Source organism: Nesoenas mayeri (genome assembly GCF_963082525.1).
Source record: "Nesoenas mayeri genome assembly, chromosome: 5".
Classification (NCBI taxonomy): Eukaryota; Metazoa; Chordata; class Aves; order Columbiformes; family Columbidae; genus Nesoenas; species Nesoenas mayeri.
In genome coordinates, this window is record NC_137548.1 from 63,088,690 (window position 1) to 63,104,713 (window position 16,024).

The 16,024-nt window shown below is 38.7% G+C and overlaps 1 protein-coding gene across 1 annotated transcript in view; it reads left to right on the top strand.

The window, feature by feature from the left end:
• Positions 1 to 1,170: 1,170 nt before the first annotated feature.
• KIF18A (kinesin family member 18A) overlaps positions 1,171 to 16,024 on the top strand; it is a gene marked incomplete at its 3' end in the record, with an annotated part of 35,913 nt that continues 21,059 nt past the window's right edge. Inside the window, exons 1-10 of the mRNA XM_080345968.1 lie at positions 1,171 to 1,197; positions 2,287 to 2,681; positions 3,347 to 3,504; positions 4,615 to 4,719; positions 5,724 to 5,834; positions 9,019 to 9,216; positions 10,530 to 10,706; positions 11,617 to 11,691; positions 11,977 to 12,086; positions 13,087 to 13,249. Of these exons, the coding sequence (XP_080202094.1) occupies positions 2,354 to 2,681; positions 3,347 to 3,504; positions 4,615 to 4,719; positions 5,724 to 5,834; positions 9,019 to 9,216; positions 10,530 to 10,706; positions 11,617 to 11,691; positions 11,977 to 12,086; positions 13,087 to 13,249 (1,425 nt within the window). The 5' untranslated portion in view covers positions 1,171 to 1,197; positions 2,287 to 2,353. The remainder of the gene's footprint in view (positions 1,198 to 2,286; positions 2,682 to 3,346; positions 3,505 to 4,614; positions 4,720 to 5,723; positions 5,835 to 9,018; positions 9,217 to 10,529; positions 10,707 to 11,616; positions 11,692 to 11,976; positions 12,087 to 13,086; positions 13,250 to 16,024) is intronic.

Sequence of the window (16,024 nt, forward strand, 5' to 3'; positions counted from 1 at the left end):
ATTTCCTAGTCTCTCCTTCCAGGCAAGAAAGTTGCAAACTTTGACACAAAACTATCTGAAAAAGTGCCATCCTACGTTTACCCCATTAACAGAAGGGCAACCTTATTTTACCTGTCAGACTTTTACTACATGCTTTGCTTGCATTTACCCAGCCAGAGGCTTCACATCTTTTGCCTGCATAGATAAGAACATGCTGAGTTATCACCTCTGGTAAGTTATTCTCCTGGTAATTTAAGCCTCAGTCAGGCAATATTTCCCCTTACCTTAAACTTGAAAGTCTTAAATTTGGAAGTGTGCATCCTTCTACAACCTTGCACAGAAATACCATCGCCTTGCAGTTTTGCAACAAACCACAAAGCCCCTACAGAAAATATTGTATGAAGAGGGCAAAGACCAACAATCATCACCCAGCTCTCCCTGCCCTACACCACTACGGGCCCAGGAGGTGTCGTTAACACCAGGGACACACTTTACCCACAACCAACCTCATCCTACACATCTGTGTTGTTTTTTTAGAAGCAAGCAGAAGCATCCTTTCCTACAGCATACACGTTATATACATCATGCATACTAAGCAGCATTCAAGCGGCTTGAGGCTGCAGAGCAGGATTTGCACTCAAGTGGACGGTAAAAGCAGAGAGAGAGAGCAGAGATTCGACCCTGTAAGGCTTTTCCCCAGAGACACCCCCACCCCACAGCCCCATCCCCGCCCGGGCCGGGGGACACGAGGGGCCCTGGTAGCGACAGCCTGCCTGTCCTCCCCACCAGGCTGGGGAAGCCCCGCTGACCGCGGGCTCCGCCGCTGCCCCTCAGAGCCAACCCCGGCTGGGCCTCCCAGTCCTCCTGAGAGGCTCAGGAAGGTAGGAAACCCCCTCAGCTTCACACCACCGGAGCCGCCATCTCAACACTCCCCCCACCCCCAGCAGCAGGCGCTGGCAACCCCCATAAGGCAGGGTAGTGCTAAGCCCCCCAGGCGCCCCCGTCCCGCTGCGCACCGCGGAGCTGCCCGCACCGGCCGAGACAACCGGGCCCCGGCTGGCGCCGCGCGCAGCCGCGCGTCCCCTCATGCTCACCCCTCGGCGCCGTCGCGCTGGTGGCGTCATGGGGGCGGTGGCCAATGAGGAGGCGGGGAGGGCAGGGCCGCTTGTGTTTGAATTCGGCGGCCGCGGCGGGTGACGGTTGCTCGGCCGTGCGGAGGTAAGTGGTGGCCCTGGGCCGCTCCGGTCCTGTCCCCTCGGGTCCTGTCTGGCCCTTCTGCTGCGGCCCGGCCGTGCTGTGGGGCTGGCGGCACAGCCCGAGGGAGCGCTGCCCGTGGCTGGGTGAGGAGGGCCGGGTGGGGCCGGGCCGCGGCTCCCCTGCTGTTCCGCTCCGGGTGCTCCCCCGCGGTCCCGCCTGGTTCTGTGGCCGTGGGGCGGCTCGGCTGAGAAAGAGAAAGGGCAAGCGTGTCCCTAGGCTGAAAAGGTGTCACCGAGAGCCTTTCCCGTGAAGGTCGCTGTTCGCTCTGAAGAACGAGCGGCCCCGGTGACCAGCGGGGAGGGCCCGTTAAAGGGCCTTTCTGCTTTGGCATCTGTGGAACGTGTTTCTGTGTCCCATCCAAATAGCGTTGAAGTAAATCCAACTTTCGCTGTCTCTTTAAACCTACGCGCAATGCAACTAAATCAGCATTGCAGAGAAAGCTCCGTGTTTTGCTGAAGGACAAGAAAACCACAGGCCACGAGGGGCAACGGGCACAGGCCGGAGCACAGGAGGTTCCATCTGAATGTGAGGAGAAACTTGTTTACTCTGAGGGTGCCAGAGCCCTGGAACAGGCTGCACAGAGAGGATGTGGAGTCTCCTTCTTTGGAGACATTCAAACCCTCCTGGACACGTTCCTGTGCGATCTGCTCTGGTGAACCTGCTTTAGCAGGTGGGTTGGACTGGACGATCTCCAGAGGTCCCTTCCAACCCCAACCACTGTGTGATTCTGTGTAGAAACCTGGTAGCTCATCTGGAACTCTGCTCTGAACTAAAGGAAAGCCGGTAGATTAATTAGTAGCTCAATTTGTTAAATTAAGCTTCCTGATTTCCTAGGGAAATGCTACTTAGTTTCCTTAAAGCTGTGCTGAATTAGGTCACCTTTTCAGGGCAATTACTGTGCTTTCCAAAGTTGTGCTGTCACTGCAGCAGCCCAGGGGGATGGGCAGGTCCAGCACAGGTACAAGATGTTAGCCCTGATTGAAGGCGTGAACTATTCAAAAGTTTATATTTGAAGTGTTAGACCTTTCACTCTTATTTTGTCAATTTCAGGAAAGATCCAGCTGCTTGATCTGCAAGAGCCTTTGAAGCAAAGAAGGGGGACAAAAGGGATGTTGCTATGTCTGCTGCCAAGGAGGATGATGTCTGTAATCATGTGAAAGTGGTGGTCCGTGTCCGCCCAGAGTCTCAAAAGGAAAAAGATGGCAACTTTAGCAAGGTCGTTCACGTTGTGGACCAGCATATATTGGTCTTTGATCCAAAAGAAGAAGAAGTCAGCTTCTTTCATGGGAAGAAACTTACCCATAGGGATATTAACAAGAGAAAAAATAAAGATCTGAAATTTGTATTTGATGCTGTTTTTGATGAAAGTTCATCCCAGTTGGAAGTTTTTGAACACACAACCAAAAATGTAATCGATGGCTTCTTAAATGGATATAACTGCACAGGTAACTTTGTTATTTATCTTCTTCAATTCAAAAACTTCACTAAATTCCTCAAAGTTTCTACCGTTGTACCTGACTGCTGTAGAGGCCTTAAAAAAAGGCATTTGTTTTAATTTATAGATAACGAGACACTGAAGGTTTAGTCTATGGAACTTAAGATAGCTCTACTCTATTTCGAAAATGAGTTCATGTTAGTGTTACAGTAAGCAAGAATTTTATCTGATATACACATGTTTCTGAAGAAAGCCCTCTGGAAAGAGTCATTCAATCAGAAGTTGTTGTGTCACTGAGTGTGTGGTGGCCTGCTTTATGAACTCTCATCAGTAGCTTGTTTTTTTAATTGGCAAATGGAATGTGGTGAGGAAATGAAATATCTACCTGCAATAAGTTGATGGTTTAGTGTTATGAGAACATGCTAATAATATTTCCATGTAAATTGCCAAAGAATGAATTTTGCACTGAAAATTCAAAAACTAATATGATTTTGAAATAGCTTTCTGATTATAGATGTAAGAGGTAAAGCCTAAATAAGAAACTTGATCAGTTATGAAAACAGTTGTGCAGAATGACAGAGGTGTGTGAATGTCCATTTGTTTTTGTGTTTCCAATTAGCTTACTGGTATAAAGTAAACACTTTGCTTTGTTTGTTTGTTTTTGCGAAAATTCAGTGCTTGCATATGGTGCAACAGGAGCTGGAAAGACTCATACAATGTTGGGTTCCCCTGAAGATCCTGGTGTGATGTATTTAACCATGATGGCACTTTATAATTGCATGGATCAAATGAAAGAAGATAAAATATGCAATCTTGCTGTCTCTTATTTAGAGGTAAGCAAGTTCCTACATTTAGTATGTTGTTTTTGGTAAGGCGTATTTTAATAAAAATAAGCTGTTTTTGCATTCCCCTGGCCCTTCCTGGAACTTTACAAAATTTGTTGTCCCTGATAGGAATAGAACTGAACTGTGCTCCACAAATTTAGTGTTATTTATAGGCATCTGTTATTATTTAACAGAAGACTGTCCAAAAAGGACAATCTATTCTAATACATTTACTAAACATTCTAATGATTTCTGTCTTGCTGATCAGTTACATCCCTCTTGAACGTCTGTTGATGTGTACAAGAAAATATCTTTTCAGGATTATATTTCAGGATTTCACAATAAAATCCTATAAGCACAGTGAAATCACAAAAAAATGTTATCTAATGCCTTTTTGATGATGTTTTTTAAAGTTTTATGTTTATTTTATTGAAGACATAGCATAATTACTTGAATTAAAGCTGTTCTGTGAATGGTTACCTCTACAAATATTCTGTTTGTTCTTTGTCACATTTTCCTCCCCTTTTTTTTTAATCACAGTTCTGTTTTTACAAGTAGTTGTTTTAGCACTGTTGCCAAGCAGTAAGAGTAAAATTGTTACCTTTTATCCCCACTCAAAGTTTTAATGGAAGACTGGTTAGTATTTTGGGAGGAGAAGGAGGAGCAAGAAGTTTGCTTTGCCACGTGCTGTTTCAAGTGCTTCCACAGGCCACGAAACACAGTATTTGAGAATTTTAACAGAAGTATATTTGGATTACAAAATCTCACTACAGTATGAATTATGAAGGGTAATGGAGGACAATAAATGCTTTGAATTCATGATTGCTGCAAAAGCGTTATAGTAAAAATAGGTAAACTTTGACTTTTTTTTATTAAGAACATTTACTAGGAAAGAGTGACTCCCACTTCAATGGCTAAAAAATTCATGCAAATGGAATTAACTGAATATTTCCACCTTGGTATAGGAAAGCTGTTTGGCAAAAATTCTACAGAATGAATTTGTTGCTTTATCTAAAAGAAGTACTAGAAAAGACTGTGATGATTTCTGGCTGGTTAAGTTTAATTCTGTCAAGTATGATAGGATAGTTTTATTAAAATATTTTGAATTCCCATTCAAAGGTCTACAATGAACAGATCCGTGATCTGCTGGTAAACTCGGGACCTCTGGCTGTTCGTGAAGATACCCAGAAAGGGGTGGTAGTTCAAGGGCTTACGTTACATCAGGTATGGAAATAGATATTGAAATTCAGAAAAACCTCTCAGTATGTTTGAGAAAATGGTGAACTTCTCATTGATCTGTGAAAGCTGTAGCAATTTGGGAATTTCTTAGTGGGCTTTTTTTCTGGCCTTAGTCACCGGTACCTTAGTAACTTGCAAACCTAATTAATTATTTAAAAGTATGTTGTAGAAAAAATGTGAATATTCTTTAGTGGAAATGGGTAAAAGCATTCAATCCTTATTATGAAAAGGGTACAATTATTTTGGTAATTTGGGTTTTGAAAGATTTGTTTTTTGCCTATCTTCGCAATTGTTAAAGAAATTAATTGCCTTTAGTGCCATCTTGGAGTGTTCTACAACTCTGAAATGTCTCACAGTTGCTTTTGTTTTTAAATAACTAAGTTTGAAAAGTTCCATGATAAATTACTTTTCCAGCCCAGCACAGCGATTAGTTGGCAAACATTGTGAGAGAACTTGGTTTTCTGATCCGAAAATCAACTCTCATGGCCCTATTTTCTTGCAGCCTTTTAGTGTATTTGAAACACTATGTAACTTCCAGCTCCTCTGTGCGTGGATTAACAATGCAACAGGAAACAGTGTTATTAGTTTTGCTCACTCTATGAACACCATCTTTCCAAAGCTTGGGTCTTGGGGAAAAAAGTTAGGATATCACTGTTTAATGCATTAGTACAAGAGAAATTAAGTCAATCATTCTTAAATGAGACTTCTTCTAACTATGGAGAACCTTTGCAGATTTGTTTAAACTCTTTGCTAAAAAAAGTCACCAATTTAAATTTCTGCATTTATTAAATGCTTGCTTTTTGTACCTTACTGCTTTTTAACTGCAAATGTTTGTCTGAAATGCTTCAATTCCAAAACAAGAAATTTTAAGTTTGTTTATTTTTTTTGAAGGTGAATGTGAGTGTGTTTTAGGATCAGTATAGAATCTCCTATAGTTGATTAAAAGGGAAAAAAATAACATGGTTTTATCTTATGCTCTACCCTAAAAGCCTAAATCAGCAGAGGAAATCCTTCAAATGTTGGATTATGGAAATAAAAATAGAACGCAGCATCCCACTGATGTAAATGCCTCCTCTTCCCGGTCCCATGCTGTCTTTCAGGTAAAATGATAAAGCACATGTACAGTTGTTATTAGTGTGAGTAGTAGTTTTGTGCAATGCAATCTTTCTTTTTTTAAACTCTGTTGAATATTAGCTTGCCTAAGAGGAGATTAAAGTTTTCTAGTTTACTCTTATTGACTGTTTGTAACCTTTACATATTTACAAAGAATGATATGGAAGTATATTCAAAGCTCAAAATTACTGTTTTACAGAAAAGGTATTTCTTCTAACGACTGTTAGCTGAAGCTTGGAGCAAGAGAGCTTTTCACTGAATTCTTTTTTTCAAATATAATTACTGTGAAACTTTACATACTTGATATTCATGGACAAATGTCTGCGTGTTAGAACTTTTCCATGAAGGAAAAGACCTTTCCGTGTAAAGCTTGGACATTGCCATGTCTGAAAGCACGTTCTGCTGTCCACTCAGCATTCAGTTCCAGTGCACAGTTCATTCACAAAAACTCTCAGACTGATTCTGTTCAAGGATACTGTAGGTATTGAAAACTTTATCTGGTGTTCCTTTCAGTATTCCTAATCCAGTTAACTCTTGTAATGACATCATCCTGAATGTGTGTTGCAGTTTATCTTTTGAGATGGCCTAGCTGTCAATCAAGGTATTCAATTGCTTTTGCTTAAGTGTTAGTTTCTGCTAAGTGCACAAATTATTGGTAAAAGTCATGGTTTGTTTTGTTAAACATTTGTATCCTGAATGTGTGATTTACATAAATATCTACTAATATCATGTGTTCTCAAAGATAAACTAGTGCACCCTTTGAATAATAGCACATTTGTTAATGAATCGGTTTTAAGCCTTTTTCGCAGAAGTGACTTTATGCTTGAGAGGAGAGGAGGATTTAGAAAACTGTGTGTGTAAATAAAGGCTTAACAGAAATGCTGCATCTGCATGTTGCGCTTTAGAGGAGTATCACTGTTGCTAACTGGATTGATCCAATCAATGTAACTGAAAGTTTAACAGATCTGAATTAATGTGAACTGGTTTAAGTTTAGCAAATTCACAACCATATGCTTTTTTTTTTTTAAAGTAGATTCTTAGGTAACCTATCTACTTGTTGCACTTATTAGCAGTGTTGGCATCTGTAAGAAATAATTACAAACTAGGCAATTGGTGCTACAAGTAATCGTTTATGTCAGTTTCTCAGATATTTCCACGAATTTGTCACATTCTACAAAACACCTCTTATCTACTTATCCTCTATTGCATCTTTGGTTCTGCAAATATACATGATGAGAAATCCCTAATGCTCTCTTGATTCCTCTTCATTTTTTAAATTTTCTGTTATTTTAAGAGTTGCTCTCGTTTGTAGAGGTCAGTTATCTCTTATGCTGACTCTGGTTTTTGTTGTTAACTTTATTGGAGAAGGATGTTTTCTGGAACTGACTCAGAAAGTAGTAAAAGTCTTGGCCCAAGACTTTCTGATTTTAGAGATGCAAGTTGTGCCTTACTGTACCATCTGTCTTGGGTTTGAAATCTCTATCTAGGTCAGGCAATTACTGCATCTGAAAGCAAAATCCCAATTGCAACACTGTTCTATTGAAAGTGTTCTGCTGACGGACAAAGAAATAGAAAAGATTCTGCTTTGGGGCATTTCCTGTCTCTCTTGAATTTTTCTAAAAGCTTGAGTCATGCAACAAAGCTTGTCTGTCCCTCCACCTTTCCCTTCTTCACTAATGACACTTACTGGGTTCTGGTAGAGTCTTACAAGCCTGAGATAGCTACTTTACCAAGATAAGTACAGGGAAGTGGCTTTTTTTAATATATATATATATATATATATATAATGTGTGTATATATATATATAATGTATATATATATAGTCCTAGAAATAGTACAACAGAACTTGCATTGTTTGATATAGAAACTTGTCTATTTGATATAGACATACCTTTTGTGGCAAGTCATAAGAGTTTTGTTCACTCCCAATACTTGTCAATTTTTTTTCTGTCAAAAATTGCTGTGAAGACTTCATCCATCTGCAAAGCTTAAGCCTACAGTACTGCTGAGATATTGTCTTTATTAGTCAATTACCTTATATGTATGGCAACTCTTTCCCAATTCACTGTCTAAAAGTGCATTCATGAAAGGTTCGGTAGCCATTAGCCTTACAAATGGCAAGGTACGCAACCCAAAAGAAAGTGAAATTTATAGAGAATCCCAAAAAAGTAAGAGCTGCCTAAGGACAACTGTAATTATTCTTATTGACTGTATAATCGTGCTCTACCTACTTCCTCATAAACCTGAGGAAAGAATAACTTCACTAGTAGAAGGAAGCAAAATCATTTAGTTCCTTCTGTATCTCCTGTATAAAGGAGATTTCAGGAAAGAAGAGATGAGCAGGAACAAGTGGCCTCAGGGGTCCCAGCTTTCCAAAAGACCCTGGAGTACTATGTGTTTTCACAGCAGTGAGTATTGTTCCCCTATTAATTGTAATGACAGTTAAGTCTCAGTCACTGAAGTCCAGCCTTTCTCCTGGTTTATCCCCATATATATCTTTACAGCATACTCTTAAAGGTGGCTTTAAAAAATGTACACCTTTTTCAGTTTAAAGTGCAGTAGTGTGGTGTACATCTTGAGCACGGTAGAATCAAAAATTATTGCAGCTATGAAATTCATTTGTCAGTGTAAGTCCTGGTCCAGTTGCTTAATCCTCTGCAGTAGGACAGGGAAATGAATCAAAAGGGAGAGGGAAATACCTTATGGTTCTTTTTGGATAAACTTTTGGTCAGTGTGGTCAGGTGTCCCAGTTGTGTCCCCTTCCAACATCTTGCCCATAGCCTTGGCACTGTACAACCACTGTTCAGCAGAAGCTGAAATGTTATCAGCACTGTTGGGGTCACAAAGCTGAAAGCGCTACATTGACTGCTATGCAGAAAAGTAACTCCATCCCAGCCAAATCCAGTGCAGCCACACTGTGCTTCTTTTTCCCTACTAATATCTGAAACAGGTAAGTTTCAGGTGTCAAAATGGATTCATTATTTTCCATTAGGCCAAACTACCTGCCTATGTTAGTTATGTACTGAAATGTTAAACTTGGATTCCTAGAAGGATTCCAATAAGAAATTCTGAAAATATTTGTTACGCTGTAAAATAAATGTAATGCTTAGAGTAACAGCAGAGTGATTAGTGGTTACTTTTAACTGTTGTTTTTATTTTGTTTTATTGTAGATTTACCTAAGGCAGCAAGATAAACCAGCTAGTATTAATCAAAATGTTCGCATTGCCAAAATGTCTCTTATTGACCTGGCGGGATCTGAACGTGCCAGAGCTACGAATGCCAAGGGGGCTCGTTTTAGAGAAGGAACAAATATTAACCGCTCCTTGCTAGCTCTCGGAAATGTCATTAATGCCTTGGCAGATCCAAAGGTATGTGCTGCTTTCCCATGCAGTCTTCGCTTCGTAGTGTTCTGAAAACGTGTTTATGAATGGAAAGCTCTCATTGAGTAATGGGGATTGCATTGATGCTTCTCATGTCATAATTTTCCTTTAAGGTTTTCGGTGGGTTTCTACCATCATCTCTGTGATAGCTGAAAGATGGCCCCAATGGGAAAGAGGTCTCAAAAATAATCTGCAGCTACCTAAGGATAGTGTAAAAGATAAACCTGCTGTTCTTATCCACCTCAATCTGCAAAGAAGCTTGCATGAGTAAATAGGTAGCCTTATGAGGACAAAGATTTTGTTTTCCAGAGGTTTATGCCCTTTAATCTTGAGGGAGGAGACTTTTGCAGGAGAGAAAAACACCTATCTAAAGTTGTTCATTTGTACTCTTATGTACATCCACATGCACCTCTCCCACAGCCACCCTCCAACCCATGCTCATGGTAGTGAATTAGTCTCCTGATTGGGCTCACCAGTTCAACAGAAAGGGAGAGGACAGTTGTGATGGTGAATGCCCAAACCTGAACTTTTTGCCAAAGTCAAGTCCATTGCCTACAGCTACACCCTGTTGGTCCTTCTGGTCTGCTAACAATTTTCCCCTTCAAATATGTCAGAGGAAATAATCAGAGCTTTGATTTGCCTTTCTGGGGCTGCACATTCTCATCACCATCTTGTTGGAGTGGGAGGCAGAATTTAAAACCTGTACCATTGACATAAGTAGGATTCTTCATGTTGACTCGTGGGATTTGGGCCCTAGTCACCTGACTTCATACTGGGAGATCTGGATTCTGTAGGTGTGATTTGAAAAAATGTTTCAGAAAATAGACTTTGGGCTGCCTGAAAAGGTTGTAGAGTCTGTATTCTTCGAGATATTCAAAAGCCAACTGGGTATAGTCCTCAGCCACTTGCCCTGGTTGACCCTGCTTTGAGCAGAGGGATTGGACTAGAGAGATCTTGAGAGGTCCTTCCCAACCTCAATTATTCCATGAACCAAAAGCAGTTTAATGTAGTCTACGTTTTCTGTTAATTGCCCGTATCACAAAAATAGTTGTTGTGTATATGGATGTTGGGAAGTAATCTGCATAGTACATCTGTTATAAAGGTATTAAACAGTTCTAAGAGATTTAAAGCCTTTTGTGATGCATATGTAATTTTGAGAAAGATTACTCATGCCAAAGAGAAGTTCCAAGGCTGTTTGTTGTGGTTTGTGGTGGTGTTGAAATTCTAGGCAGCCTTCTAGGCGGGTGAATATTTAAGGTACAGTGACTAATCCATAAAAACGCATATAATTCTTTTTCTAGAGCAAGAAACAGCATATTCCTTATCGAAACAGCAAACTTACTCGCTTACTGAAAGATTCTCTTGGAGGAAATTGCCGAACAATAATGATAGCTGCTGTTAGTCCATCTTTTCTGTTCTACGATGATACATACAATACTCTGAAGTATGCAAACCGGGCAAAGGATATAAAATCTTCTGTGAGTATGGTGGCATTTATTGATCTTTTGTCAAAGTATAATAACATAGTATTGAGAGGAGAGTTATTTCTTTTAGAAGATTGTCATTTCCTTCACTTTTGTCTCAAAATTTTGTTCAGTTACTTCTTCTTTCTTAGAGTCAACTCTGCATCGTCAGAATGATGTAGTAGATACAGAGTAGATAGTACTTATGTTGCTTTTAGCAGTGTAGCTTCATTAGTGGGATTGTGCTTCTGGTTTCAAAGGGTTTGTTTTGTGAGTATCAAATTTAGAAATAATCAGCTGGTAGAATTCACACCCAGTTTCAGTATCTTACTATTACATTCTCATAGAACTGTAAAGCATGTTAAAGAAATATCTGAGCAGTTGTACAAGTGCCAGTCGAGGCTTGTTACAGGTAGAATTCAGCTGGAACCAAGTTGCGCGATGAGATTATATTGATAAGCAAAAAGGTATCAGGATATCCTGTCTTCTACTCTCTATTATTCTTGTTTGTTCTTTCATAATCCTTTGTATTGTAACTCCTATTTTTTTTTTTTATGTAATATGGGTTTGGCTGTGGTTTCCATTTGTTGCATAGTTAAAGATAAAATGCACATACTTAAAGATAAAATGCACAAGGTATGCATTAAACAGTAAAACTAGTCTGAATAGATGCGAAATGTGCTTGCACGTGTAAATGTCATTATTTTTTCCTGTTCTGTTGTGAGGGAAACGACATAGCCATGGTATGCAACAGATGACTGCAAAAGCTAAGAGTCATTTTTTTGTGCAAGTCAGGGTTTTTTCATCCCTTTCCTCATAATATAGTTCAAGTGTAATTATGTATCATTTAGACACAGTGTATTTATTATGCAGGAAAACATGAAGGAGCCTGCTGAAATTGTAACTTGTTTCTTTTTTTTAACAGCTGAAGAGCAATGTTGTTAGTGTGGACAGTCATATAAGCCAGTATGTTAAAATTTGCAATGAACAAAAGAAAGAGGTATGTAAAAATAAATAAATAAATCTATTGATTAAAGTTTGAAAGATTAATTATTATAACTTTGAATACAAAAAGAAAATGCTCATGGGATTGAACCTATAAGGCAATATTGTCCTAATTCTCCCATATAGACTTTTGAAGTAAGAAAGATTTTTGTATTAGAAGAGGAATATCACCTATTACATTTGTAAAAGTGTTCAAGACATAAGCACGGAATGGTATGTTTATAAAAAGCCCCTATCTTCCAACTAAAATATACCTTAAAATATACCTTTTTTGGTTTAGATTCTAATGTTGAAAGAGAAACTGAGAGAATATGAAGAAAAGCAAGTAAGCGTTCCTGAAAATAGTAATGCAGCAGTACTTGCAAACAACCAGCAAGTGGAAATAGAAAGGTAAGAACTATGAACTGGCTTCAAAACTGGAGTTTACATGACTTGTAAAAGCATTTGTAAAACAAACTTGCTATTTTCAATACTGGTCTTCTCATTTTTAATGTTACTTTACTTAGACTAGTTGTGGCTTTGCATAACTTATCCTGTATTTTCGGAACAACTTGGCAATGGATTTAAAATGAAACAAATATTGCGTACTTGAGAAAGTATCTTGATATTAACCTTTGAGGCAAATTAGTCAGTAAAACACTGCAAGGTAACCATGTACTCCGATCCTCAGAAAGCTGTTGTAACTCACAATTTGCATCAGTGGTAAAGATCTTGCATCTATAGTTACTTCTTATGAAGTATTGACTAAATAGACAGAAGTGCAGGGATGTCAGCATCCTGTGGATTATATTTATTCCCATCAAATTTTCATTAGAACTGCTGATATTGAGAGGATTTACTTATGATAGAGACCTGAGTCTTACTCAAAATTATGAGCTTCAGCAGTGCACATGGGGCTTTTAAAAACTCATGTGCTGGCTTTTTTGTAAAGCTTGTCAATAGCTTTGTTATTGGACTTGGTGATCTTAAAGGTCGTTTCCAACCTAAATGATTTTATAATTACTGTAACACAGATATTTCATAGGAAAGTTAGGGATTTTTATCCCTGGGCTACCAATGTTATTCTGTACTAATGTACAGATGAAATTCTACCATTAATAAAAAAAAAATAGGCAAAATGTTCTTCATATACAAATTCTTCATATACAAAAAGGTTTGAGTGACTCCTTCAAAATTTCAAACCTTGTTTCCAGATCGAGTACATAAAATCTGTACTGGCATGCTGACATTTTATTTAATGCTCATCTATAACAGGCTTTACCTTATTCCTTTTAATGTTTTAATATTTATTTTAGTAACTTGGAATTGAAAGTTTCCATTGTAAAGGGGATGGTTATTAAAAAAAGCTTCAGTAGGTAATCTATTTATTATTATCCTTTGGCTCTAATAGATACAAAGAAATCCTTAGAAACGTGTTTGCAAACCGTGAGGAAATCAGGAAAGAATACCTGAAGTTGGAGATGCAACTGAAAGAAAATGCACTGAAGACACATTACCAGAAACAGTGTCATGAACAAATTCAACTGATGTGCTCTGAAGAAAGAGTAGAGAAGGTGAGTTTTCTATAGTATAATACAAGATACAATCTCTCTTCATTTTGCTGTACTAACAGATGCTTAAGCAATTATATAATTAGTCAATGCTTAAATATTTAAACAATTAAAATAGGTCACACTGATTATCACTCAGAACATTTGGGGTTTTTTTACTTTAATACAGAATATGTAGTAGCAATGCCAGGTGTGCTATTTTTCCACACTGCACAGAAAACAGTTGTTGTGCTTATTGCTGCCAATAGTGAAAACTTCTAAACTTGTCCTTGCGTAGGCTTGATTGTCATCGTTACTTAAGACCTGACCAGACTTAAGACACTCATGGTGCTCTTCTCCAAAATGAGAGCGCATGAATGTATGTATGGTACAGCTATGGAAGCTATTATCAAGCTGAAAAATCTTTGTTTCATAAGGAGAAATGGGGACCTTGTGCTAAACAAGTTGGATTATTATCATTGATGTTTCCAATTGTCACCAGGAAGATGTTTGGATAAACTGCTTGAGGGCAGAGTCATGTGAGCTGAAATAATTCAATTGAGTTGCCTTGAATTTTAAGAGAAGAATTTGGAGGCTAAGAATGATTGCTGTTGTGAAGTGTTAAATGCTCATGTCTTTCTAGAAGAATCAAAGTATAAATAAGTAAACATGGTTAGATAGTATCTTAATTTTTCTGATAAAAGTCAGCTTAACAGAATATGTTTTATGTAGAAATGAAGTTGAGAATGGGGCTGATTTTGCTGAGTCACAGTAACAAAATCTGTATTCGGCCAAAAATGGTAGTTTACCATATGACTATTTTTTCCCAGTGATTCACTTGAAATTCAGTCCTTAAATAAATGTCAAAGTGAAAATACATCACACATTTTTGCTTGTCATTAATGAAGATATTTCAAGTGACTAATGTGTATAATTCTTTGTATGCCATAGAAACTCTAAAGTAATATTTTCTATGTGCCACGCTTTTAAATACTGCTTACAATGGAGCCTATCTGTATCTCTACTCATAATGAGGACTTATACCTCCATGCACTCTATTTCATATGAATATTTCTCATGAATTGATTTAAATTTTATTTTTAACGTTAGCGGTGCTGCACTCAAATGTTGGTTTTGCCATTGCTTGACTTATAGATGTGATTTACTAAGGGTCAAGAGTCACTGTCCTGTAAGTACAATGTCTTATTTATTAATAAGAATAAATCACTGTAATGGTAAAATTAAATGTCCTTTTACAACTATTTGGAATAAATTGGATTTTAATTTGGAATCAAGTCATTTGATTGCCGCAGTGACTGCTCATGTTTTTCTTGTACACTATAAGGCTTCTGGATTTCCTTGTATTTTTATACATTGGCTCTTTTCCCAAATGCCTCTGGGATTTCTCTCTGTAAAATACACAGTTAGACCACAATGGTACTTCCAAAATATTCATTTTTAAGGGAAAAGTTTTACTTACAAATATTTTCTCATTGTGCACTTTTTATACTTAATTGTTCATGCTCAGTAACTAAATACAATAATGATTTTAGGGCCTGTTTATGTCCTTCCTAATGCTGGTTCCTCTGTTCTGTTACCTGTACTTCTGTGGTGTTTTCCTGTTGCACCCCAGGTGTCAGCTACAGCAGTGTGAGCAGAACAACGTGCATAGAACATCCCCCTTTGTCTGAAAACACAGAAAGTTAGTGTGTGCCCCTGTGTTACAGTTACTTTAAACTATCTTCCTGAGTTTGAAGTCTGCTCAGTTTTGACCTGTTTTACCTTGAAGGTTTCTGCATCAGTCATGGAATTGGGTTTACAATTTTTCTTATATTTAAAGACATGGCAAAAAACTGATGATACTTTGATAGGCTTTAAATATATACATGATGTAAAATCATTTCTTCATTTCTGATTGCCTCTTTAACATTATTTGTACTGTCCAGAAAAGGAGCATGTTCCTGGAAAGCAGCCAGTCTATCTTGTTTTCAGTTTTCTGCTTACTGCGATTGCCCATACTGGATCCAAAAATGCTTGTTGAATATGTCCAAGTTCTTCAGTCTGGGAGGGATCCTTTCTTCTATATCTCTTGTAATACTTTTCCAATTACAAAACAGAGTAGCAACCAAGTATCTTGCCAAGGACTACATGTGTTCCAGAGGTTTTTTTTTTTCTGTTGGAGTATATCAATGTAATGTCTTCCTGGCAACCTGTGGGATGGGTTCATCAAATGGTGGGATATTGTCAATACCAATTTCAATCCTAATACATCTTCTGCACTGTGTAGGGGCTCAAGTATTCACAAGTGCGTTTGAATTTCTCTGCTTCAATAATCCTCCAAGCTCTGCACTGGTCCCACTGCTCAGAGGGAACCAGTGGTCCTTGTGGGCTTCAGTCTGACATTGAACTCTTCCTCCTGGTGCTTTTCCTAAGGAGCCAGTTCTTTACCAAACGGTTTTGTGTTCTCTGGATCCTCTGCCATGTCATGAGACAGTCTAAAGAGAAAGCAAAGTGAAATTCTGGCCAAGCTATAGTCTTTGACCTGGAACCTTGCCTGGAGCACACACACATGTGGTTCAGGTGTCTTTCCCACCATGGTTCTGTGTTCTGTATGCCAGGAGTTGAAGTCACATTTTGCAAATTCAGCTTCAGGAATGCGATCTGCATCTCCCCATGTACTGCTTCTGTTTTCTCCAGAACATTCAGAAGGGCACCTGGTAGTTTAAGTTCTGGTTTGTGTGACATTAGGGAAGGACTAGTGTCATTCTTATGACATATTTGGCCTGCCTAAATATGTAG